The 25675-nt window shown below is 40.3% G+C and overlaps 1 protein-coding gene across 1 annotated transcript; it reads right to left on the reverse strand.

Annotated features, from left to right (window-relative positions):
* Positions 1–1399: 1399 nt before the first annotated feature.
* On the reverse strand, positions 1400–25646 carry LOC144204298 (nuclear pore membrane glycoprotein 210-like). The gene is made up of 32 exons (XM_077728210.1): positions 24929–25646; positions 24196–24330; positions 23899–24054; positions 23629–23803; positions 22473–22618; positions 21508–21726; positions 20676–20849; positions 20377–20569; positions 17974–18080; positions 16683–16787; positions 16312–16413; positions 16074–16202; positions 14766–14893; positions 14559–14691; positions 14431–14493; positions 12693–12872; positions 12530–12610; positions 12292–12423; positions 11986–12144; positions 11658–11749; positions 11400–11574; positions 10796–10971; positions 9868–10088; positions 9458–9591; positions 7276–7390; positions 6860–7006; positions 5622–5872; positions 5021–5225; positions 4618–4728; positions 4440–4499; positions 2918–2995; positions 1400–2838 (listed from the first exon to the last, which is right to left on the reverse strand). The coding sequence occupies exons 1-32, from the start codon at positions 25121–25123 to the stop codon at positions 2780–2782; spliced, it is 4536 nt and encodes a 1511-aa protein (XP_077584336.1). The 5' UTR covers positions 25124–25646; the 3' UTR covers positions 1400–2779.
* Between the last annotated feature and the right edge of the window lie 29 nt (positions 25647–25675).

Genomic DNA, 25675 nt, shown 5'->3' on the forward strand with positions numbered 1-25675 from the left:
ATACTTGAAAGGTTTTAAAATCTTAACTCATTTACTGCCACTGCAAGTGATCGGCATTCACATTCTGTCCCATTCTGTCTGTTTCTTTTATTGTCATTCAATAAAAATTATGAAAGGTACTCATGCAATCATTTTTAATTTAATAGTAGCAGAGAATTAGATTTAAAAAAATAACCATAATAACGATGATAATGATAATAACGATAATGATAATAATGATGATGATGATGATGCATATATAGTACCTTGTTAGTTATTGTCTTACATTATTATATATTTGCTCGCAATGAAAAACACTGCTTTACTTAGCATATTAACATTAGAAAAGTCCTTTTAGCACATCTGCTTCCAACCATGTAAATGCTCGCTCCTGAGTTAGTAATGTGAAGGTCACTCTTGGACAGCTGGAATATGGAGAAGATCCAGCGGGCCTTCATCCGTTTTGAGAACTAAACATTCTATTGTAACTTGGGTCCTTGACTATCGACTTCTCACACTGCCATCACACCCCTCCCTTGAGAAGATCCGGTAGACCTTTAATTGTTTTGAGAACTGAGATGCCTTTTGTATATCTGATGTAATAAGCAACAAAAGAGATGCGTCTAACGGCAGGATGAACTTTGGCCGAAGACGCGTCAGGTTTGGATTTTCTCTTGCAAGAACACCTCAGATGAGTCTCCTGTCTCTATTATTTGTGCGTGCATTTGGGAATACCTATTTGTGAACCTATCATACCTCTTCATGCGTACTTGGTGTCCTCTAGTAATGAAGTCCGATAGTTCTCAAGTATGTAAAGTACAATATATTGGCAGTAACATTCAGCTGAAGATACAGATAAATATGCTATCCTTCTTTAAGTTTATAACTAGGTTCGCAAATGTGGAACAGAGACACATACTTCTTTTGGTTTATAACTTCTACAGTTCAAGGCCACACAAGGCAATGAAAAAGTGGATAAATGACTCATCTTGTAAAGGTCTTAAAAACTTTTAACTAGGGATACAATATAGACTCGGATTTCATGCAACCTTGTCATCCCAAGATGGGAAGACTTGGTCTCAACTCATATTTTGCACTTCAATTTTTCATTAAATAGCCATAATGGTTGATAAGACATTAATGAAGCACATATATTTTTTAAATAGTTCTAACAAAGCTCTAAATGTCAATGGTTAAGATGATTTTTTTTCATTTCAAAACTCCATTGTCGGCCTTTAAAGTTGATATCGTTTAGATTTTGTGCTTACAATGGATGTCTCTCTCTCCACCAATAAGACAGTTCCGAGATGAGTTTTTCTATTCCAGGCTGTCCCAGCCCTTTAGACTTTAAAATATAAGTTTGCATAAACACATATGCAGTAGTGTTAAGAAGAATAGAAATTCAATCTGACAAACCAGATTCACATTTTCAGTATATTATTGCAACATGCCAAACAACTTACCAGTAGGGGCAGTAGAAAACTAAATGGGCAATTTATGTTGAGCAGTATCAATAGCAATGTGGCATTAAATTAGCGAGGTCATCATTCTTTTGTAAAAAGGTAATTCAGATGACAACTATTTAAGGACCAGCACCTCTTTAACATGGACCTCTCCTTGAATGCATGCGGAATATGGGTTGTTCAACACATTGTTCAGAAAAAGTATTTTGATTAAAAGGTGAGGGAGGAAACTTACAAAGAGCTGCTAAAAGTTAGGCTTTTATTTTTATTGAGTTGAGTCTATCCCAGCCAACTATGAGCAAAAAGCGGGGGAGACACTGAGCACCAGCAGATGGCAGGGACAATTATTACCATGCGTGTTTATGGGAAGTGGGAGGAAACCATATTACCTGGCGAAAACCCACGCAGGCTTGGGGACAACATGCAAAATGCACATGGGAAGGTCCGAACCCACCGGGGATTCAACATCTCAGAACTGTGAGGCGAACGTGGTACCCACTTCGATAATCTTAATCTAATTTTGCATTAACATGCAAAACTTTAAACTTTGTAACCTAAGCAGCATCAGGCTGAACATGATAAATGTACTGAAACTATTCCATTTTTAAGTGTTTTGGCTCGAAATATGAACTTCACAAGGACAAAATGCATAAGACACCCAAAACAGTACACAAGCGAACTAAACTGAAAACGCAAAACAGTTCATTACATACATCCACACGTCGATTATTCGCCTGCTCATGCTGCCCGTGTTGAAGAGGAATAGTCTTCAGATGGGGGAAGTGCAACAGCAACCAGGCAAATTATTGAATCTCTGATCTCATCCCTCATTTTCTGAACTGCTTTATCCTCATTAGAGCCGCAGAGGGCGCTGGAGCCAATCACAGCTGTCTCCTGGCCAGAGGCGGGGGACACGCTGAATTAGTGACCAGGGTTGTTATCGCTGTCCGCTGTCACTCACTAATTTTCTTGAAAATTGGCTCTTTAGTCTGCCATCCCAAACACTCTTTCCATGCACTTTTTTTAGATTTATTATTTGTCACACTATGGTCTTAATATCGTTATATTATTATTTACTTAAGCATAGCAAGCCTGTCCACGTGTGTTTATTGATTAGCATGTTTGCAAAAATGCTATTTCCCTTTCACTACTACCTTCCCTGGCCTGCCTGCTTAAGTGCTTGGATCTCCTTGTTCCTTGCCTGCTTTGATACCTGACACAATTGTATCATTATAATGGACCTTAACTCCCCCAGTTTTCATTCTGAGGGGGATGAGGTACATTAAATGATGATCCACTGAGTGACAGGAGGGATCATAATTAGGGTTTTCTTAGCACTAGTAGTCCACAGACCAAAGATGCACCTTGCGACCTCTGTCTGGAATCATCCTGGAATCTAGGGTTGAGGAAGAGACAGAATCAGTGTCAGTATTGTTTTTATTTGTACAGGAATAATCATTAACATAGTCTCCTACCAATAAAAGGTGGATGTTTCCAGAGGCTGAAAGTTGATGGGTGGCTTGGTTCCAGGGGTGGGAACACCAAGCGAACCACTGTAAGAAATAAACCAGAGAATTAGAATCAGGACACCATCATACAGAGAATAACAGACAGACATGATTCCTACAATTGCTGGTTTCTTTGTGATATGCCTTCACTGATGAAAGGGCTTTTTTTCTTTGCACAAGAAGGGTGGTTCTTGACCAGGTGCAATTTAATACAAGATAATACCTTGGAATTTATTTGCTGTTTTCATTATGGTTGCTACGTTGGCACTTCCACATACGGGCACGTTGACAACATTTTCATTCCCGCCCCTTTAACCAGCAACTCCTGTGCTCTCTCACTGATGAAACTACTGTAGAGTGGTACCTCTACATACAAGCTTAATTCGTTCCGGGACTGAGCTCTAATAAAAAAAGTAACACATAACTAGTCGTTTAATAGTAATAAAATGTGTTCAATAGAACTAAAATTAGATGGATTTTGCATAGGGGAGAGAAAGGTACGCGCAGAGAGTGGAATGGGGGGTCGTTTACTTTCCACCGCAATGCATTCGTAACCGAACTAACATCTAAATTAACTTGGATTAATATATACGGACACATTCAAACATAATTTAACTTTACACAAAACTTAATTCTACTTTTGTTTTATTTTTTTACCTTTTTTCTCCGGGTTAGCTGTTTGCCACCCCTCCACCCTCACGTTCGCTATCGGGCTGTTTGTTCTAGTATTCCCTTCAAAATATTCCGAAAATGAGGCACACAAATGTCCTCACAATAAGATAACGCATGACCACTTGCCAACGAGAAGTAGTCTTGAATGAGCGATCGCTCCGCTACTGGGAGCTAACAGGCAAGGGTGGGGTGCGATGAGGGGAACCCTGAAAAAATGCAACAGCTCAGCCTTCCCATGTATATGATTGTGGGTAATGAAGTCTCATTCTGAGAAAGGGTGCCATTGGCTAACGAATGTTGTGTGCACGAGTACTTCATTGCCCAGAAAGCCCTCTTTTTGCCCGCGCATGCGCAATGTGCGTTTTCTGGTCCATGTTTAGGAGAATCGTGTGCTCATAGATATCTGTTATACATGAAAGAGATGCGGCAGTGAGCTACTATAATAAACTGCCTCTCATGTCATGGCCACCTGGCTTTCTATCATCTCAAATTTTTTCTCGTATCTAGAGAAAATTATTTGCTCAAAAATTTCCTCGTATCTCGAGCTGCTCGTAGGTAGCGCTGCTCGTATGTAGAGGTACCACTGTATTGTTGGTTGACAGACCCAGATTACCTCTTTAGGAATTTAAGTGTCCCCTTACATTTTTCCACTATGGATGCCACAACTTGTGTCCAATAAATATATTCTAATGGTATTAGTTAAAGGAGACTGGTTTTGTAGTATTGTGATGAGTTAGCTGAAGATTTCACTACATTCTTATATACCATTCATTCATAAAACCTGAACTTTTTACAAGTATAATAATTTTTGTCCTACCAGCATTGGGTGGAAGTGTCCTGAGGTTTGGTTGAATGGGAGGGAACACCAAACTAACAACTTCAGAAAACAAAGCAAAACAGTAAAATTATGACACCTGTATAGTGTTGTTTTTAACAATCAACAACAAGAAATAGTCGCATAAAACTAATATAATACTAATTAGAAAGCAGACTACCAATGTAGATGATGGATGTAAATGCTAGTATAGCAAACAGTATGAACTGCATCTTCAGGTTGATGTCAACGTGGGCGGGATCCTCCCCTGTATTAAGTGGCGCAGCAGGTACTAGGGAACAGAGTGAAATCATAGCCGATGAAAATGTCTTAAGCGCTAAGAATAGTGGTTCAACAAGGGGATGACGTTTGAATTCTGTTAGTTAAACATATCCATTTGGGAAAATCCTCAAATAGCAACATGTCACTCATAGGAATAACCATGTCTTCGATACAATGTGTTTTAAAATTATTGGATGTCAGGTGAGTAGGGATCAAAGCAAACTGAAGAAATGCTCTGCTTGAATTATTTTCAGAATACAAGCTTACTGTGACACACCATTAAACCAAAGAGAAGAACTGACCTTGTCTGCTTGCACCCGGCTCAGCCAGGTGTCTAAAAGTGACTGGGATGATAAAACTTTGACTCAAGGAGGCACTGCTAATGGTAATGGAAGTAGAGACAGCTGCCCGGAGGTCCAAAGACTTGATGGTGTACTTTGAGTGAGGCGCAAAGCCACTGACTGCCTCAATTATTTGAATATCAATGTCAGGAGAAGTGGAGACAACCTATCATAGAGACAGATGTTCTTCTATATTCTTTTTCTCATCTGGAGCAATGTCACATTCATTTTCCAAACTGCTCATTGTCATGGATTAGGGGTTAGGATTACTTGTTTGAGACTATCCTAGCTAACTTTGAGCACCGGGCAGGGGACACCCTGAATTGGTGGCCTGCACACTCATACCTAGGGGCAATTTAGAGTGTTTAATCAGCCTACCAAGCATGTTATTGGGATCTCAGAGTAAACTGCAGTACTAGGAGATAACCAACGCAAGTCCAAAGTGAGGACGCACCTGGAATTGAACCCTCAATACACGGAACTGTGAGGCTGCTGCATTAACCACTCGCTCATCGGGTTCCCCATGTTCACATTATATATGCAAATTGATATTGCCTCTGACCTCCATATCAGCTAGACCAGCAGCTGGACCAAAGACTGTAAACTCTGCCGATGGGTGTAGATTGGTGAGCATCAGTTCAGTCAGGTCGGAGTAAAGGCCGGGCTCTATGGGCAGTCTGGCGCTAACCTGCTCTCCAAAGAAGGCACTGCCATCCAGGTTGGCAGTCACTAGTAGGTTGGTCATAGACAGACTCAGAACTCTGGTAATCTGGTCTGCCATTGGTTGCAAGGTCATGTAACATGTGTACAAGCCTGGTGGTTAAGAGAAAAACAATATTGATGACAGAGCACGGCATTACAGTGTAAATCTAAATAATGAACGCTGGTTGCAAAATTATTCTTTAAAGGGCAACGTCATGTCTTGTTAGGGTTTTCGGTAGAGTTGTGTGTGTGTGTGTGTGTGTGTGTGCTTTTCGCCTCGTGTCCCTCCGGGCTTTCCTCTTGTAGCCAGCTGCGTGTGATTGATAATCAGCCCGTGTCTGTCTATATAAACCCTGTGTGTTTCTTAGTTATTGTCAAATTGTCTGCCTTGTTTGATTCATTCAGTTTCCATGCCAAGTTCCTCGTTACCCTATGTCTTTCCACATCAGGTTTGATTTTGTTATTTGATGCTAAGTCCTTGTTATTTTCGTGATACCTTTGCCACATTTTCCTAAAAGTTTTGTAAGAGCACTCCATTCCATGTCTCTTATTGCTTCCCTGTGTTTGGGTCCTACACTACGCCCCACGGCGTCGCCACACTTAACATAACGGGGAATCTCCAAAGTAGGAACATTGGCTTTGGCTAAGACTTAAGCTATTGCACGAAAAGTCATATTCAGTTCTAATCTGTTTCTCGTTCAGACTTTGCTTAGCACAATGTGCCTATTGTCGAGTTTATCAGGGTCCCAAATAAAATTTAACAAGCTTTCAGGCATTAATGAGCCTCTGCAGCTTGATTCACCAACCTGTCTCCTTTATGGGAGTGGTTAAATACACTATTCTGGCTGCAAAGGCATTGACTATAGCCTGTAAACAGTATACACCTGCCCCTTTTCATTGTCAGCCTTGTTTGATTGGTGCCCAAGTTTGGTTTTGAGACAACCTTGTTCTAAAATTACATGACATAAAAACTTTGAAAACACAGATTGACTAACAGAGGAATAAATCATCAGATTTATATATTTCTTAAAACAGAATGTTACATGGCCTAAGCAAATTCCTTTGTGCTCACAAGAATGAAAATCTATCAAGACATACCAATGTTAGGATCAAAGCTGGTGTGTGTTTTAAAGACGCTGCTCGCAGGGAAATTAACAGCATGGCTGGTAAAACTGAGTTGGCAGATGACAGAGGTTTCTGGTTGCATTTGTGCAATGGTTTCTTTCTGGATAGAAGAGCACACTCCTGTAGGGTACAGTACACAAATATACGCAACGTCACACATCTAAATAACACGGAACATTTAAATGAGCAAAGGTCTAGGCAGAAAGCATGTCAATGATTTATTGAAAATCCTTTCACTATTGATGTATTTCAAATGTAAAATTTTACACTACTGAGCAGTCTGTCAAATGCTTCAATTAATGTAGGAGTAATGAGGGTCTAAGTGCGGAGTAATGTTTCGCTGTTTTCACTGCAACATGTGATAATAGAACAGAAAAGTCTCTTTGTACCAATGAGATTGGTTCCTTGTTTTCTGGTTGTGAGTTGGACTTTAGTCTGCTTCCCAAATCTAACTGGTAAGGACTCTGCAATTGCACTTGTTTTTGTAGCTGATTCCACATTGACCTAATCAATGGAAAAAATTTATTCAATTAGCATTCTGAAAACAAAATTACTTCGATGAGCATGCTTTGAAAATAAATGCATCACATATTCATTCCTTTGTTGTCAGAAGAAATATTATTTTTATTATTCTAATTATTATAATATATTCATTCATTTCTGAACCGCTTATCCTCACAAGGGCTGCTGGGGGTGCAGCTAACTACGGGCACCAGGCAGGGGACACAGTGAACAGACAATCGCAGGGCACAATGACACGGACAACCATTCATGCCCAAACTCATACCTAGGGGCAATTTAAAGTGTTATTCCAGCCTACTCTGCCTGTTTTGGGATGTGGGAGTAAACCGGACTACCTGGTGAAAACCCAAGCAAACCCTGCAAGAACATGAAGCGGCACTCAGTGATGACCGACCTGGGATCGAACCCCAAACCCAGAACTGAGGCCAATGCGCTAGCCACTCGGCTCTATTATTCTATAATATTATTTACTTTGATTTATGTACAAATACATAAAAGTTCATGAATATTGAAACAATAACCCATGTCTCATCATTCTTTTTCTCGACAGTTCATCTTCGCAAGGGTCACAAGCTTTGCTGGAGTCGATCCCAGCCACCTATGGGCAGCAGGCCGGAGACACCCTGAATTGGTTGCCAGCCAATCACAGGCCACAAGGAGAGGCACAACCACTCACGCTTGCACTTATACCTAGGGGAAATTTAGAGTGACAGATAAAACACTAATCAAAATGTATTTTGACGTCTATGAATGAAATTCAAGAAAAATCTTGCATAAAACGTGAAAAAACTCACTTATGCCTGCCCTTGCTCACTCAGGGCACCGCCATTTTACCATACTTAGACGTGCTCTGATTAGCTAAATGCGAGAAGCTTGGATAAATGTGTTCATAGTGTATACCATGTCAACACATCCCAATAGTTGTTAAAGCTGGGTTTTGCAGTCAATCATTAAAATATCAGCCTTGATGCTATTATCGTAACCAGAGACTTGGTGAAAGCTAGACCGCTAAGGACACACTTCCTGGTTCTAATAGTCAAGTGATTTCCTTTTTTAACCTTTTGGAAATCCAGAAGACGATTATTTCGATTCATAAAGTATCTCAGAAATAACACGTGATGATTTTTCTTAAAATGTTCCCTTCAAAGTAACACATTTGTACTCCCTATTAAATCCATGAATATGGAGGTGAAAATTGTGAATCAGTGGGCATCTTAGACGGGAGAAATTTTAAAATTCAACGATTTTAAGGCAATTTTAAAGACTTATAAAATAGGCACATGGTCGATTTGCCTAAAAAAGTTTAGCCGACTGACATTCTGGGCGAGGGCCAACTCGCCGAGGGGACATCGGGCCAAACGTAAGGTTAGCCGAAAGACTAGTTAGCCGACCGGATAGCCAGCCGAAGAACATTGCGCCGATGCGTTCGCCCCACTCCGGTCGTGTGTGTGTGTGTACATGTTTTCCAACCTCCGCCTGGGGGCCATATACGGCCCGTTACATATAACAACATTCATTTAGAATAACAAAGGCATTTATTCGCAGCCAAACACCTAGAACAGTACGTGACAGAAGAAAAAAAGTAGTTATAACAGTAAGTACTATAATGACAGAAGAAAAAAAGTAGTTATAACAGTAAGTACTATAATGACAGAAGAAAAAAAGTAGTTATAATAGTAAGTACTATAATGACAGAAGAAAAAAGTAGTTATAACAGTAGGTACTGTAATGTAAATCCAGGAATCCTACTCCAAAAAATTTACACCAGCATAGAAAACACTGAGATCAATCTTTGAATATACTGGTGGCAGTATGATTGTGAGTGCAAATGTTATGTCTTTGAATATACTGGTGGCAGTATGATTGTGAGTGCAAATGGTCGTCTGTCTGTAGGCCCTATGGATGACTGGGGACCAAACAAGGGCGTAATCGACCTTTTGCCCTAAGTTGGCTGTGATTGGGTCCAGCAACTCTTAAGAGGATGCGTGGTACGAAGATGAATGAATGAATAGCAAGATAGATTATCTGAATTCAGATATTGTACTGTACCTCTCTGTATGTTTTCAAAACACCAGGTATCTCATAGTACACAGTGGCAGTCCCATAGTCTCTGGCTACAGCTGCACCCGTTTTTGAGTCTACCTGGAGCACGTTATTGGCTGAGGAGGTCCAAGAACCATGGCCTCGTACCAAGAAAAATAGGGAGAAAAACATGGCCAAGGTGTTAGTCTGAAATTGTTGGAGTTTATGCATGTCTATACTTTGGATCAGGGGTCTGCAAACTGTAACTGCTTTTTGTTCCAATATCAATACAGATTGTTGGACCTATACTGTTATTGAATTTTTTTTTAAAGCAACACCTGACTGATATTATCTGGTTACAGTTTTAAGAGACCAGATTGGCGTCTGCTGCGGCACTTTGTGGAATAGTTTAGAGACCCCTGCTCTAAATCCCTCACCATCTTGAGCAGCCAGTTGAGCAGTAAAGCAAATGACATCACCCACCACCAGCTTCTTGGGTTCTTCTGGCTGGATGGTATGCTCAACTGGCAGTGGAATGTAGTCTGCCACTTCAGTGTTTTCCCTGTCATGCACGGACAGCAGGGTGAGGCCTGCCTTGACTGTCCTTACTGTCAAGACATGGTTTTCTGGCCCAAATTCGATCTGAACCAGATCATTCCTGTCATTCACGAGCAAAACAAAAAATTGTCTCAACAAAAAGACATTTAAAACATCTAATCTAATTTTCTGAACATCTGTATCCTCATTAGGGTCCCAGGTGTCCTGGAGCCTATCCCAGCTGACTCCGGGCCAGAGGCGGGGGACACCCTGAATCGGTGGCCAGCCGATCGCAGGGCACAACCATGCACACCTATACCTATGGGCAATTTAGAGTGTCCAATAAGCTTACCATGCATGTTTTTGGAATGTGGCAGAGAACATGCAAACTCCACACAGATTGACATGACCCGGATTTGAACCCAGGACCCAAGAGCTGTGAGGCCAATGTGGCAACCACTCGCCCCACCCGGCCACACTTTAAAACATTTACTTGCAAATTTGTTGCTTTGCCATGGCATTTTATTTCAACATAATTGAGACAGCCATGGGATTAAAATAGATGTTGTGTTTGGTCTGATTTGAGAAAATAATTCATCTGTGAAACATAAAATGCCTGAAAAAAAATAAGATCCAACTTTGGTCAAAATACATCAGACATACAGTATATCCACAGTATAATTCATTTTGGCTTGACTTTGGGACTGGAGGTCCGAGTTTTAAAGCCTAGTGCATAATGAAATACCCAGAACCGCAAACCCCACCCATTTTTTTCATTTATCAAAAAATAAATTATTAGCGGGATCGGGAACTGGAGTGGACACTGACCTGTTAGTGGAGAAGTTGAGATGGTTGTTGGAACTGTGCAGGGCCTCTCCAGTAATGGCGTGGAAATGAATAGTGAAAGTGAGCACTATTCCTAAGGGAAGGGCTTTCAGGCTCTCCTTGGAGAATGTATGCAACACTGTACTGGTAGTGAAACGCACATAGTACACGGGCAACACCTGAGGGATAAAGATGTTAGATGTGAGAAAAAAAAATTATGGTGGTGATCGTTCAGGGAAAAAAATGACCCACAGGTCAACACAAATATGAAAGAAATCACACAGAACCAAGTATTTAGAAAAGCTAGATTTCTTGGAAATTCTATTCTCAAGTATTGTTGAGTAGAGGTACTATTTTTCCAATCATCTTAGTGCACTTTTGCATGTCTATCAAGTTTTATTGTTGAATGCATGTTTACTTTCTTTTAACCAAAGAGTAGTTAAGTGAGTGTGTGATGACGACACTAATACAATTAATTGATTAATAGCGGAGAAGAGGGACCTCAAAGTAAGTAACCACAAAAAAAGACTAAATCAATGGCGAAGTCACAGGCCAGCAAACCCACAAGAACCACTATAGTACATAAATGTCAACTTGACAGTCTGACCTTTATTGTAATGATGAGAGTTTGATTGACACCAATGAACTCTTGTGAGTGGACAAGCAATGATGAAATGCCAGTGTGTGGGCCAGAGAAGACAAGACCATTCTGATCAACTTGCACGACAGCAGCCTGGTCAATACCATCCATTATCTTGTATGAAAATACACTGGTGCCATCCCTTATTCACACAAAAAAATAGGTTTCCAGGTATCTTTCAGTATTTAAATAGAAAACAAAACTGATCCTGAAAATAAAACTCACCTCCTCGTTTGCAGTTGTAGGACTGAGTTTGGAGCCATGAGTATCTCTCCGGTTTCAAGGGTGGGACTAAGTATGTGTAAGTTATCAAAAACCTTTATCAAAATAGACATTTTGTAAATATTATTAACCAACTTTATCCTTTCAAATGTTTGCACAGGTCATCCATTGCCTTTCTTTCACAAAGCGTATTTCAGATATTCCGATATTTTATAAAGATGTTACATTACTGTTATGCAGCCATTCATTTTTGTTTTAATTCACAGATTTGCGGCAATTCGCTCACAGTGCAGTGAGTAACATTTCCAAGTTTCAAGTTTTAAAATTTTACCTCGATTTGGATCTCATCTTTAAGCTCTGTAAGATGACCAGCAAGTTGACCGGCATTGGCATCATCAACTTTGACAACGACAGTCAGCCCAGTCCGCCCTCTATTCTGACCAATCACTCTCATGCTGAAATTGTGTTCTGAGTTGAGCTCCACATTAGCCTTAATATCAGTTTAAAAAAGCAAAATGAAAAGGTGAATGATGAATAGGTAGATACTGTACAGCCACATAGATAAGCGCCGCAGCATGTCAAAAAACCTTTGCTAGAATGGAAATACTCGGTGTAAATATATTTTGCAGAGGCATACCATTGAGTGTCTTGACTGAACATCGACTATGTCCGTTTTAGTGGTGGACCAATGGAAACTAAGTTGAGGAACAGCATTGGCAAAAGTGAAAGGCGTCTGACTGTTGGTCAAACCCATAACATACACAGGCATCTACAGAAAGTAATCAGATCAAATTAAGATTAAATTTATATATAATATAATATGTATATAGGCATTGCAGTGGAAAGATGTTTTATAATTAGCATTCCCGTTGTACCTGCGCTCCCTTCTTTATACATGTAATGGGTCCCCTGATTCGAATTGCTGTCAAACGTACAACTTCAACTTCTATTTGATCCTGAAGACACAGACCAATTATAATTTGAAGTTGCATCTGTTCAAAGAAAAACTCACCTGCAACTCTTAATTGTGTTATTTACCTCCCACACAACAACTAGCTTTCCAGTTTCTGTATCCACAGCTTGAATGAATCCCGTTACTCTCACATTACCAATGCTCAGAGCCTTTACCTGACCAATGCCATTTACAGAAGCAATGGCTTCATTGGCTATAGAAAAGAGAATATTGGAATGAGGCTGAGGGGCACCATCAACTGTTATCTGGAAAATAAAAGATTGACCAAAAAATAAGTTCTTTCTATTTTATAATATATTTTAGAAGTTAACTGCTGTTAAAGCAGGTAAGTTACCATCATAGTATAATTTGAAACACAAATCAAGAGATTAAGCTTCCCATAAACCTGAGACAGGTCCTTTTCCAAATATTTTATTTGAGCTGATTTTTAGCCACTAATGGGGGATATAGGGCTTCACTCACCTGACTTCGGTGCGGGCAAGCGTAGGATCGATTCCGGCTTTGTGGTGGTATGGTTGGGTGTGCAAATGGCTGGCTGTCTCCTATGGATTATCATTATTAATTATGCTATTATTATTACCAATTAGCAATATTATTATTATTATCAATTAAAATTATTATTATTATTAATTAACATTATTATTATTTATTAACATTATTATTATTATTATTATTATTCAACATCATTATTATTATTATTCAACATCATTATTATTATTTATTAACATTATTATTACTATTATTTATTAACATTATTATTATTTATTAACATTATTATTATTATTGCTGTTTTTATTATTATTATCATTGTTATTATTATTAGTAGTAGTGGTGGTGGCAATAGTATAATTATTAGTAGTAGTGGTAGTAGTATTAATATTTTATTAATATTAATACTTGGTTTTGTAAATAATTTTCTTTCTAGCATATGAGCGACAATTGCAACAAAAAAATTACGTAAATATTTTAATATGTGCGACTTATATGTGTCTATGAATGAAAATACAAGAAGAAAAAAACGTACGTCAGTCACTTGTGCCTGCCATTGGTGACTCAGGGCGCCACCATTTTACTTTTTACCGGTAGTTAAACGTGCCCTGACTAACCAGACGCGAGTAGCCTTAATACATGTGTTCAAGGTGTTTACTATGTCAACACATCCCAATAGTTGTTAAGGCTGATTGAAGGTCTTGCGGTCTATCTTTTAAATGTTGGCTTTGGTACCTGCCTGATGTGGATCTCATGCTATTATTGCATCCAGAGACTAGGGATGGTGTATCAAAACTGGACCGCTTACGGACACTTCCTGGTTGTACTGGTCACGTAACTTTTGTAATTCGTTCTTATGCAGGCAACACCCTTTCAGAAAAACGATCATTTTGATTCATACAGTTTCAGAAAATACCACTTGGGATGATTTTTGGAAAGATTTTACCTTCAAAGTAACACATTTGTACTCCCTATTAAAACCATGAATATGGAGGTGAAAATTGTGAATCAGGTGGGTCTTTTACGAAAAGAATCGGAAAATTCAGCAATTTTTAAACGCAATTCATGCGGAGGTGGTAAATATGCAAAAAATATGGTAATTGTTTATTTTGCCAAGATTCCAATGGATATTTTTTTTAATATTTTTAAAGAAACAGGATTTGCAAAGGACTACAATTTGGCCATTGCTGTTTGCATAAGAAAGTCTGGCAGAACTCCCTTTTCGAAACCAGCCAGTAAAAATAATTGCACTCTTTTGGCAGGTTGACCATAGGCTTTCTGATAAGGTGACCATAATTATCAATAAACACACACCTGCATCATTGCTCCAATTAGCAAAGTCATTTTCCTGGGCATGAGTTGGAAGGGTAGGAATACCTGTGAAGGAACAATTTGAATGGTTTAGTTGTGGTGATCAAGATTAACGTCACAAACAAACAAACCTCAATTTGTTGAGGGGCAGATGAAAATGTTCTCCCCTTTTTATCCACCACAACAGCTGACAAAGTTGTCTGGCCAACAGAAACACCTTTTATTTTAAAAACTGCACTATGTTCAGTCTGATCTGGTATTGGCCTGAAAATTGAGTATGCAAACTGTTAAGGGATGAATATATTCAACAACAGCATATTCAGTTTCAAATCACTTACATTATAGAGACTATTGAAGATGCTGCCTTCAACTTCAACTTCATGAATTGGAAATAGCTGACTGGGAAGGGCTTCTTGTTATCAGCCAACACGCTGGCATAACATATTACATATTTATCAATTTCCAGCTAAAAATGAAACAAATTAACTCGGTCATTTGAGAATTCAACACTTCAGTACACAGTAAGGGAAAACCTTAGAAACCGTAAAAATGCTAAGACCAAATTCCATGAATAGTAGAAGATAAGCACCAAGACAGAAAATTAAGGTGCCTGTCCTGGTGTCCTTAGAGCTTTACTTTTCCTCTCCCGTGTCAAAATGTTGGCTCTTCGTGTCTAACTTGCTCACCACCCCTGCCAAATGCCAATGTCTGATTTTCATTTTCAAAAGACAGTCATTGGGCTCACTTTAACTTTTACACCAGATCAACAACTCTAATCAGTGTTTGTAAAACCAACCAATTTTCCACATATTGCTCAACACTGCTTTACCAAGGTCACTATTCTATTTTGTTCTCCAGATTCTTCAATGTGTGCCTGCCTGTCTGCCTGCCTTCCCACTGGTGATATTATTTGTCTGCTTGTTTGCTTCTATGCCAACCCTTTTGTTGGCATGTTACTTTGACTCTCTGAGCAATTCACTCCTGATCAGAACACCAGGTTGTAAACTTGTGGTGACAACTGCTAATCTCACTCCCATCTTGCATTTGCACCCCATTGCACATCTCAGAACTTCTTAACTTGATTTTAAGCCTGATAATGGACTTAGACAGAGTACAGATATTACAGTGATAAAGGTTCATGGATTCACGGAAATCCTTGCCAGTCGCCAGGGTAAGTTTTCCTTTCTTTAGGCCTACAAGCGCACTCCAACTGCCCTTTAGCCGTTTGTTTTTCAAGAGAATATTCCTCTTCCTGGAGCTCCCATTTTGCATTGTCCAAAGAGTAAGCACATAACATAGTGCAAAGCGCTTCCTCAGGTTTGTCCCCCTTCAAATCCCCCTCGTTTCCATCACAGAAAAACAAATGTCTTGACTCGTCAGCCCTAGAGGATTTGGATGACATCTCGCACACAAGCAAATGCCAATCATCTTCTTATCCAGTTGGGTAGAAAGTCTTGCACAATATTCAAAACCTTCCCTTCAAAACAGCTCTTGCCATGTTTCGTCGGTTCATTCAAGTGGCTACTTTTTACGCCCTCTTTTCGTGTCCACCCTACCCTCCATGAGTCAAAAATCAAAGCTGTCTAATCAGTTCTAATCAGCACTAATCAAAATGACTACAGTGATTATCAGATTTGTAAACTGACCTTGTCGACCACTCTCAAATTAACCTCCAAGATGTCAGAAATATGTACTGTTGCTTTGGCTATAGATGGTAATGCCAAACACAACTCATGAACCATCACTTGTACCACCCCTGCCTGAACAGGGACAATCTAGAGTTTCAGAAAAGATATTCAAATTAGCAGGGGAATCATAATTAAATTTATCTTGTATTTCAACCACAAATTTCTATCACAGCCACTCAAATGTATTCCTCAGTACCTGGGCTTCTCTTTTTGTGTCCTCCAGTACTACATTTACAATGTCTTTGACACTGGTATTGACAAAAAAGAAGCCTGAACCTTCTTTCAGAGAGAGGGTAACCTGCAAGGAAAACAAGTTAAAAATGTTTTTCAGATCAACTACTACAAATTATAATTTGTTAAACAATACACTTTCACTTGTATGATTAAGCATGTTGTGCTGAGCACTTCAAAGGGCTGACCACAATAGCATGCTAAAATCATTTTACGAACTTTAATGCTGTTATTTATTATGCACTAGATGTCAGAAATATCTTGGTCATGAACAAGAATTCGGGAAGTTGATTCTCACTTATAAAGTGAGCATTAAAATGTAAACTAATCTCTTACCCTCACGTCTGGGTGGTTGTATATTGTTAATGTGTCAGGAAGAATATTCACATCTTCAATTAATATGAGCTCCAATGTCACTGAGACAGGAGAGAATTCTTCATTCTAGCGGAAAGAACAGTTAGAAAAGTAAAACGGACAGGACCGCACATATCGTTGGTTCCGGTCCCCTACAATCCTGGAGCTCCCCACAAAGGGCTTCGACACCGTTAACAGCTTCCTCAAGTCCACAAAAGAAGTACAGTAGTTGGGCTAATTTTCATGACCTTTTCATGACCCCAGAAGTAAATAAAGTTGATCCACTGGCTCATGGCCATGACAAAAATGACACCATTCCTCGTGGATCAAACACACATACACACACACACACACACACACACACACACACACACACACACTTTCAGAATCATGGAATAAACCTTACCAGGGAGGTTAAGAAATGTGATCTCTCTACTTGGAATACACCCTTCGCTCCCCCTGTTCAAAAAGTTCTGCCAATCCATAGGTACTGACCCAATGTCGGCGCAATGTTGAAGAGATATATCAACCAAAATCACAACATCTGGAGCCTATAAAAGTTAGTTTTAATTTACTTGTCAGCTTTTGCCATCAGTTAGCTTATTAACCACTTCACCTGGCTTGTACTCCAGTGATCAAAAAATGGCCTCAGAGTCCACAGATTCTGCTTCCTCATAGGAAGGTGTAACAGTGGAGTTAAGGGTGTCTTTAAATTAAACGACCCACTGAGTGACAACATCCCAAGTCAAGGTCAGCAGCCTTCCATCTCCACTATTGACAGTATTGGCAGTGCACTCCTTTCCCCCTTAAAACGCTGGATGGTGGAACAAAATTTCCCTAAATTTTCTGGAAGTCGTTCTCCAATAACTAACCGACCTGACAATGTCAGAGTCGCATGTTGGATGGCCAGCCTCCCGTGTCCCTCACTCCCAACGAAGGTGTTTTGTCACAAAAATATCAAATATGTAATTTAACCGGCTCCAGCACACCACACGACCCTAATGAGCATAAAGTGGAACAGAAAAATGAATGAATGAAGAAACGTGACTTTTATTTTCCATCTGGTGATTAGCTTGCATTAAATGGGGGCTTGATAATAAAAGTCTAGTTTAAAATGGAAATACAACCGCTATAAATTTTACATATAGTAGATATGAAATGAAAAGAGTTATATGATCCTTCACTACCCCACAGACCAATGAGTTCCCGTCACAATAAGGAGTGAAAAATATCATACATTTTCAGACAGAAGGTAAATGTATGTGTCACTTACACGACGAATAACTTTGGCTGCTTTGATACGTGAAAACTGGTTATCCTGCACTGTTGCGGTAATGAGTGCATTCCCACTTTGTTGATGCACAACAATGGTCTTCTGACCTGTCAGAGAAGACAAAGACAACAAATTGTTTGTCAAAAAATGATTGCGTCTCAGCTTCTTCTACATACCCAGTTGGATTGTAGGAGGCAGCAGCTAAGGCAGGGAAACCCAGACTTTCCTCTCCCCAGCCACAACATTCAGCTCTTCTGGGAGGATCCCAAAGCCTTCCCGGCCAGCTGGGAGGCCTAGTCTACCCAGCACAGTCTGGATCGGACCCATGACCTCCCCCTGGTGGATTGTGCCAGGAATACCTCATCAGAGCCCGAGCCAACTCATCTGGCTCTTCTCTTCGGAGGTGTATCAGCTTTACTCCAAGCTCCTACCGAATGACCGAGCTTCTCACCTTATCTCTAATGGAGATTCCGGGTACCCTGCTGAGCTAACTGATTTCAGCCGCTTGTATCCGGGATCAAGTTCTTTCGATCATAACTCATAACTTGACCATAGATGAGGGTGGGAATTTAATTTCACCAATAAGTAGAGAGCTTCGCCATTCGCCTTAGCTCCTTTTTCACAATGACAGACCGATGCAGAGTCCACATCACTGCACCAATCCATCTGTCTATCTCCTGCTCCTCACTAGTGAACAAGACCCCAAGATACCTAAACTCCTCCACTTGGCAAAGGACTTCCTCTCAGAACCGGAGCGGGCATGCCACCTTTTTCCAACTGAGGAACATGGTCTCAGATGTGGAGGTGTTGATTCTCATCCCAACTGTTTCTCACACGGTTGCAAATTTTTCCAGTGAGATTTGGAGATCACAGCCTGGTGGAGCCAGCAGAACCATATCATGTGCAAAAAGCAGGGACGCAACACTGGGGCCACCAAACTGGACTGTCTTAACGCCATGGACGTGTCTAGATATTCTGTCCATAAAAGTTATGAACAGGATGGGTGATATAGGGCAGCCTTGGCGGAGTTCAAACCCCACTGGAAGCGGATCCGACATGCTGCCGGCTACGGTGACCAGATTCTGACACCGGTCATACAGGGAACCGATCCCATATATCAGGGATTCCACGTGCTGCTAGGCCACCCGGTATCCATCAGCTGCCTCCAAGTCCTGTGGGCCAAAAGTGACTCCTTTTTCAGTCTGACAGCAACCTTTGCCGCAGATGTCCACCAGCGAGTTCTGGGATTCCCGCCATGACAGGCACCAACCACCTAGCGGCCAAAGCTTTGGTGTGCCGCTTGAGCAATAGAGGGTCCACATGGACTAGAGTCCCCCACCTCTCCCTGGACATGAGAGAAGCTCTGTTGAAGGTGGGAGTTGACAATTCTTCTGCCGTTTGAGTCTGCCAGACCACACCGACATCCTCCCCCACCAACAGAGCGAACTCCGCACCAAGTGGTGATCGGTTGACAGCTCATCCCCTCTCTTTACCCGAGTGTCCAAGACACGCAGCACAAGTTCAATGACACGACCACAAAGTCAATCTTCAAAGCCTATGGGTGTCTTGGTGCCAAGTGCACATATAGACACCCTTATGCTGGAACATGGTATTCATTATTGTCAAACATTAGAACACCACTCGGGTTCTGGTCCGGAGAGCCGTATTTCCCAATCACCCCGCTCCAAGTCTCACTATCATTACCCAAGTATGTATTGAAGTGCCCCAGCTGAACGAAGGGAGCCCCCCGAAAGAGCACCCTCCCGCACCGCTGCTAGGGACTCCAAAAAGGGAGGTTACTCCGAGTGTAAACACAAAGAACACTCAGGTCCTGGATAGATGCTAATTTGTTGTCTGCCGGGGTGAACCCCAATGTACACCTGCTCGGTGACTCTCACTGAGAGTGACTCCAGAGTGGAAGAATGCCCAACCACTCTTGAGAGGAGTGGTACCAGAACCTGTGCATAGCGGTGCACCTGACTACATTGAGCCAGGACTTCTCAACCTCACGCACTAGCTAAGGCTCTTTTCCAACCACATGTACCAAGAGCTACTTTCTGCAGCCAGGGATTGGTCTGCCAAGGATCCCTCCTTTGGCTGCTGCCCAACTGTAATTCCCCCTCCCGGGCCCCATGGGTGCAGGGCCAGCCACCAGGTGCTCGCTATCGTGGCCCTCCTCCAGGCCTAACTCCAGAGTGGGCCCCCAGTGACCCGTCAAAGATATAAAGAAATGATCTTCAAATTGGACAAAGTAGTAAAATACTGGAGAAAGAAGTTTTCTCTTTTAAGTCTTTTGCTGCATTTGTTAGGACATTAAATATAATCTAGTTTAAATGTAAACTTAAACCTTTCCAGGGGGAATGACTAAAAATAGAATAAATGCCACATTTAAACCATGTTTACCATGTACTTTCATCTGTTTGTTTTCATCCTCAAAAAGTTGAAGGGTCATTGGTAGAGTAGGCTCAAAACTGGCCAAGGAAACATTAGATGATTTCCACAATATGCTCAGAGAGCTGAAATTGTCAAACTTTCGCCCTTGTTGATCAAAAGCTGCAAGGACCAAGACTGAATTCCGGTGATTTGAAACTGGCATCTTAAAAACAAAAGGAAAAGATCATCAAAACATGAATACTTTTGCATTACATTATAATCGTAGTGAGCTTATGTCAAACTAACTGAAAAGGCAATAATATACTCACTACATTCCTTTTTGGCTGCAGAAAGGGGCATGGTAGATTCAGCTTTGGGATGGTGTACAGTGGAACCAGGGTAAGGCGTCTTGGAGGAGTGCAAACAAACTTTACAGATACACGCTCCACGGCGGGATAAAGGTTGCTCACACTGGCTTTGTTACTCACTATCACTTCGAGCATCTGCAAAACAATGATGGATAACTGCAAAGCTCATAATTCCTTAGCATGGCATGGATTATTTGTATATATATTTTTTTAAAGACCAGAATTGCGCTACTAAGATGTAATTTAATATATGATTTATTCTAAGTGGCTCGGCGGATGAGTGGTTCACGCGTCGGCCTCACAGCTGAGGGGTCCTGAGTTAAAATCCAGGTTGGTCCACTTGTGTGGAGTTTGCATGTTTTTCGTAGTTCTTCGTGGGATTTGTCTGTCTACTCCGATTTCCTCCCACATTTCAAAGACATGCATGGTAGGCTGATTTGACACTCTAAATTGCCCCCTGGTATGATTGTGGGAGAGAATGGCTGTCCCTCTCCAATTCAGGGTGTTGTCCCCCACCTCTGGCCCAGAATCAGCTGGGATAGGCTCCAGCACCCCTCACGACCCTAATGAAGATAAACCGGTTCAGAAAACGAATTAATGTATAATGATTTATCACAAAAATCCATTGTCCTGAATTGTACAGTGCTGACACTTCACAAATTAATGATGCAGAAGGGCTATTAAAGGTGCCTGTACATGCAAACCATGGGGTTGACATATCACCACACAACATAAAACAAGATGGTGCATAAATACATCAAATAGTTATACAGAATATAGATGGAAATATTACCTGCTCTCCCAATGTCCTGCATGCTGCTCTCACAAAGTGCTGGTCATAATTACGGGATGATGGGCTGATCAGAGTAAGACTTATGCTTTCTTCATTTTCCGCTTTGAAGTCCCATAAAGTTTTTGAGGGTTCTGCAACCCAAGGCAGAGGCCCCCCCTCAAACAGCATGTCTTTTGAGGAACCCAAAGTCACTACAGCCACAGATACAGGGTCAATTGCCTGCCAAATAAGACAACTACTGAACTACTTATCTTTGGTTGTTGTTTTTTTAGTGATATACAGACAATGCATACTAGGGAGTTAAACAAAACAAAAAATGTTCCTGACATATATGGTCGCATCGAGTTGGGATAATATCTGCAGAACTGATCAGAGCAGAATCACTCGAAAATCTCTGATAGTTTAAAGAAACAAATGCTACTGGAGCCAGTCCCAGTTAATGTTGGTCAGAAGGTGGATATCCCTTCAAGTGGTTGCCAGCCAATTGCAGTGAGTAGAATATTGTAATAGATTGTAGGATGTGTGATACAGTTGAATTTTCTCTACCACTAATACTGTTTGAGCCCGTCTCATTGATATGTACCAGTAGAGAAATGTACTTCTGTAGATCAAGCGTATAATACTTAATTATAATGCATAGAGTTTGAAAGAAACCCAAGAATTGAGCATCAGAAATGTTATTCTATTTTTGAATTAATTGTAAGGATAAGGCTCTGTGTCTGAATGCTCAAGTAGATCTACAAATGGCTTTGCCAGTTGGGAGGGAAAAGGCTAATTGGCCTTTGGGGCTAAAATAAGAGTGAATCAAAACAAAACCTCCAGTTAATGTTTACAATATAACTTTTCTAGCCCCTGTACACACAGATGTCCTGCAGCACTCAGCATTGCTAGTAATTAACATAAAGTGGCCACAAGAAATTTATCAGATTTGAGGCCATTGAACATGGATTAATTATAAAACTCACAATAAGTGGAGGATAAGCTGCAATAATGATCTTTGCACTCAGGTGAATACTGCCTTGGATGTAGCTGACTGAGAGTGTGGTGTAACCTGGAGCCAAGGCTTTGGCTCTCACTCCACTGCAGTACCCGTGGCCTGGAGCAAGTCTATCTGTAACAAAGAAACATAAGTGTTATAGAACACGCAGAAGTGATAAAACAGTACAAAAGAATTGCAATTGATCAGACAGATGAATTATTCTATCCCCTATTGATAAAAGTGCTAATTCTCCCAATTGTTATTAAAACAAACAGGAAAATTGAATGTAAAAAAATTAAAAGACCACTTTAAAATATTCAATGTCAAAAAAGTGTCAAAAACCACAAATATAATGAAGATGGACTGCTCTTTGGATTTGGTAATATTAAAAATGTATCCTGAAAGACACTTAAAAGCAAATTAAATTGCACTTAGATAAAGTGGTTGATCCCAAGTGCTAATTCTCCCAATTGTTATTAAAACAAACAGGAAAATTGAATGTAAAAAAATTAAAAGACCACTTTAAAATATTCAATGTCAAAAAAGTGTCAAAAACCACAAATATAATGAAGATGGACTGCTCTTTGGATTTGGTAATATTAAAAATTTATCCTGAAAGACACTTAAAAGCAAATTAAATTGCACTTAGATAAAGTGGTTGTCAGCCTACCAGTTCTGAGATCAAGGTTTAAATGATCTACGACCTTCCTGTGTGGAATTTGTATGTTCTTACTGCACCTGTGGGGGGGTTTCACGTTTCTTCCCACATCCAAAAATCGTGTATGGTAGGCTGACTGAACTGTCCATAGGTATGAGTGTGTGTGTGTGAATGGTTGTCACATTGTGCTGTGCAATTGCGTGTCAATCAATACAGGATAGGCTACAGCTACACAGTGACCCTCGTAAGGATAAGAGAAACAGAAGATGCATTTATGAATGAAATAGCATCTGTACCCTAAAATCAATCTGCTAAGGACCCCTGTCTAATGGAGATTTAAAGCTTTTTCCAAGTTTAGCTCACACTGGCGTTTTGTACTAAATGATATGATCCACTCCATAAGATTTGTTCGTGACCGTCACCTTATGGAACATTTCATGTGACCGAAGGAATTGAGAACATAAGAATACATTTGCACACTTGCCTTCAAGTAATTCATTAACCTGCAAGTCAAAGTGGGAGCAGTCACTCAACAGGACTTGCTCCATTCTGTTTCCCAATCGTCCAAACATCCTTAGCGGTAGTTCTAGAGTCGTGCCCACTCGTGCTTCCACTTGGCAGGGAGCAAAGACCATAGCCACAGGTTCAACAACGTAGACCTGAAGAATATGTTCATTTAAACTACTTGATTTTGCTACATTGAAATGTCATACAGTGGTTCTTAACGGAAATATTAGAAGCAGCGTCATGATACCATCATCTCTCCGAAGTAGAGTGGGCTATGCATATCATGGGCATGAATTATGCTGACACCAATGTCACTGGCTGTCGTCATTACACCTTTGTCAGTCACTGTGGCCACACTAGTGTTGGAGGAAGACCAGCTGAAATTCCCACTGCCGCCTGAGGCCTATTCAAAACATTTGAGGACAAGATGTCAGATACAGAGGAGAGTGATACCTCTTGATGATACTAAAAATACATGTAAAAGGATGGAAAGAGAGCTTAATGCCAAACTTGGTCAATTGCTAATGACACTAGTGAATCATACCTTAATTATGTACTCATGTGGCTCGACCTTGGGTTGCCATGGAAATGTGAGATTACTAGGAGTAAGTACAATAGGGCTAAAGCTTTCGATATCCTGCTCATCGTAGACTGGGTTGGTGAGAGGTTCCCCATTGTTCTACAAAACAAAATACAGGAAACAGCAAATGACTAATGAATCGATATTACCTAGCAAATTTGATGCGGCACTGCAAAAACAACGTTGCAATTGACAAGGTCACTTAATTGGCTGTAGTATGTAAGATAAAACATGTATAAGAAAATGAGTAGAGAGCTCAGCAATACAACATAATGTACATTGCAATGCATGTTACCGTAATAACTTGAGACACGGGTCACCCAAAAGTTCAGTTTTTGTTCATATTGTTGGATAAAATTAAAAAGAAACAAACACTATATTATAGTAAATGTAAGGTTACTTCTTGTATCCATGGCAACCAGGTGTCAATAACTTGACAACGAAAACTCATGGTTTCAAATAGCGGAAATTAATTAGCATGTCCTTTATATGTTTAAGTGAAATGTATTTCAGTACTCTGATCTTATAGCAGAAATTGTAAAATAAAACGTAAAAAATAGTAGTGTTAAAAACGTAAGCATAAACACAGTACTGCATAATACATTATTACAATTAAGATATACCAAAGTAAAATGGGATTTTAATAAATGGGTAAAAAATGAAATTATTGTGTCCCATATGGATGCACAAAACTTACGTCATCCTCAAAAGCGGCTAGGGTAGCATAAAAAACAATAGAGTCATTTCTTTTAGCTTTGACTATATTATGACTCTTAATTAGGGAAGAGTTCAAGACTTCAACGTATTCCTCTGGGAAAACAGAATCGATATAGATAGTCTGACTAAAAAAGAGGAGGTAAAGCCACAGCATCAGCTTTTCTTTAGGAGGCATCGCAAGACAGGACAAAAGCAAAGCGGGGATTTTCAATAATAATATAACATTGAGTAATTAGAATTGTGACGTTCACAAACGACTTGGACTCTCCCTCTCTCGTGAACGGAGAAATACTAGGCAACGGTTGTCAATAAAACACGTCAGTGCACTTAAAATATATTTTACTCGCACATTAATAATAAAAAAAAACATACGGGGAAACTTCCCAAGACTTGAGAGTTGCCATCCTACATTTATACATGCAGCGCTCCTTTGCCGGGCCGTCTTCAAATCTGTCACGTTTCTTTCTAGGTGGCCGATATCATCCGACCAGTAGACAGCTATTGAAACCACTTTTAGTATTTAGACTATTGAAAATAGATGGAAATGTTGGTCAATGCATTTAGTATCGTTAAGGAGGGTCCCTCATCTCATTTTCTGAACCGCTTTTTAATCATTTGGGTCGCGGGGGGTGCTGGATCCTATCGCAGCTGACTCCAGGCGACAGGTGGCCAGCCGATCACAACGCACAAGGAGACGGACAACCATGCACACCCACACCCATACATA

The sequence above is a fragment of the Stigmatopora nigra genome, chromosome 1, assembly GCF_051989575.1.
Source record: "Stigmatopora nigra isolate UIUO_SnigA chromosome 1, RoL_Snig_1.1, whole genome shotgun sequence".
NCBI classification, from domain to species: domain Eukaryota; kingdom Metazoa; phylum Chordata; class Actinopteri; order Syngnathiformes; family Syngnathidae; genus Stigmatopora; species Stigmatopora nigra.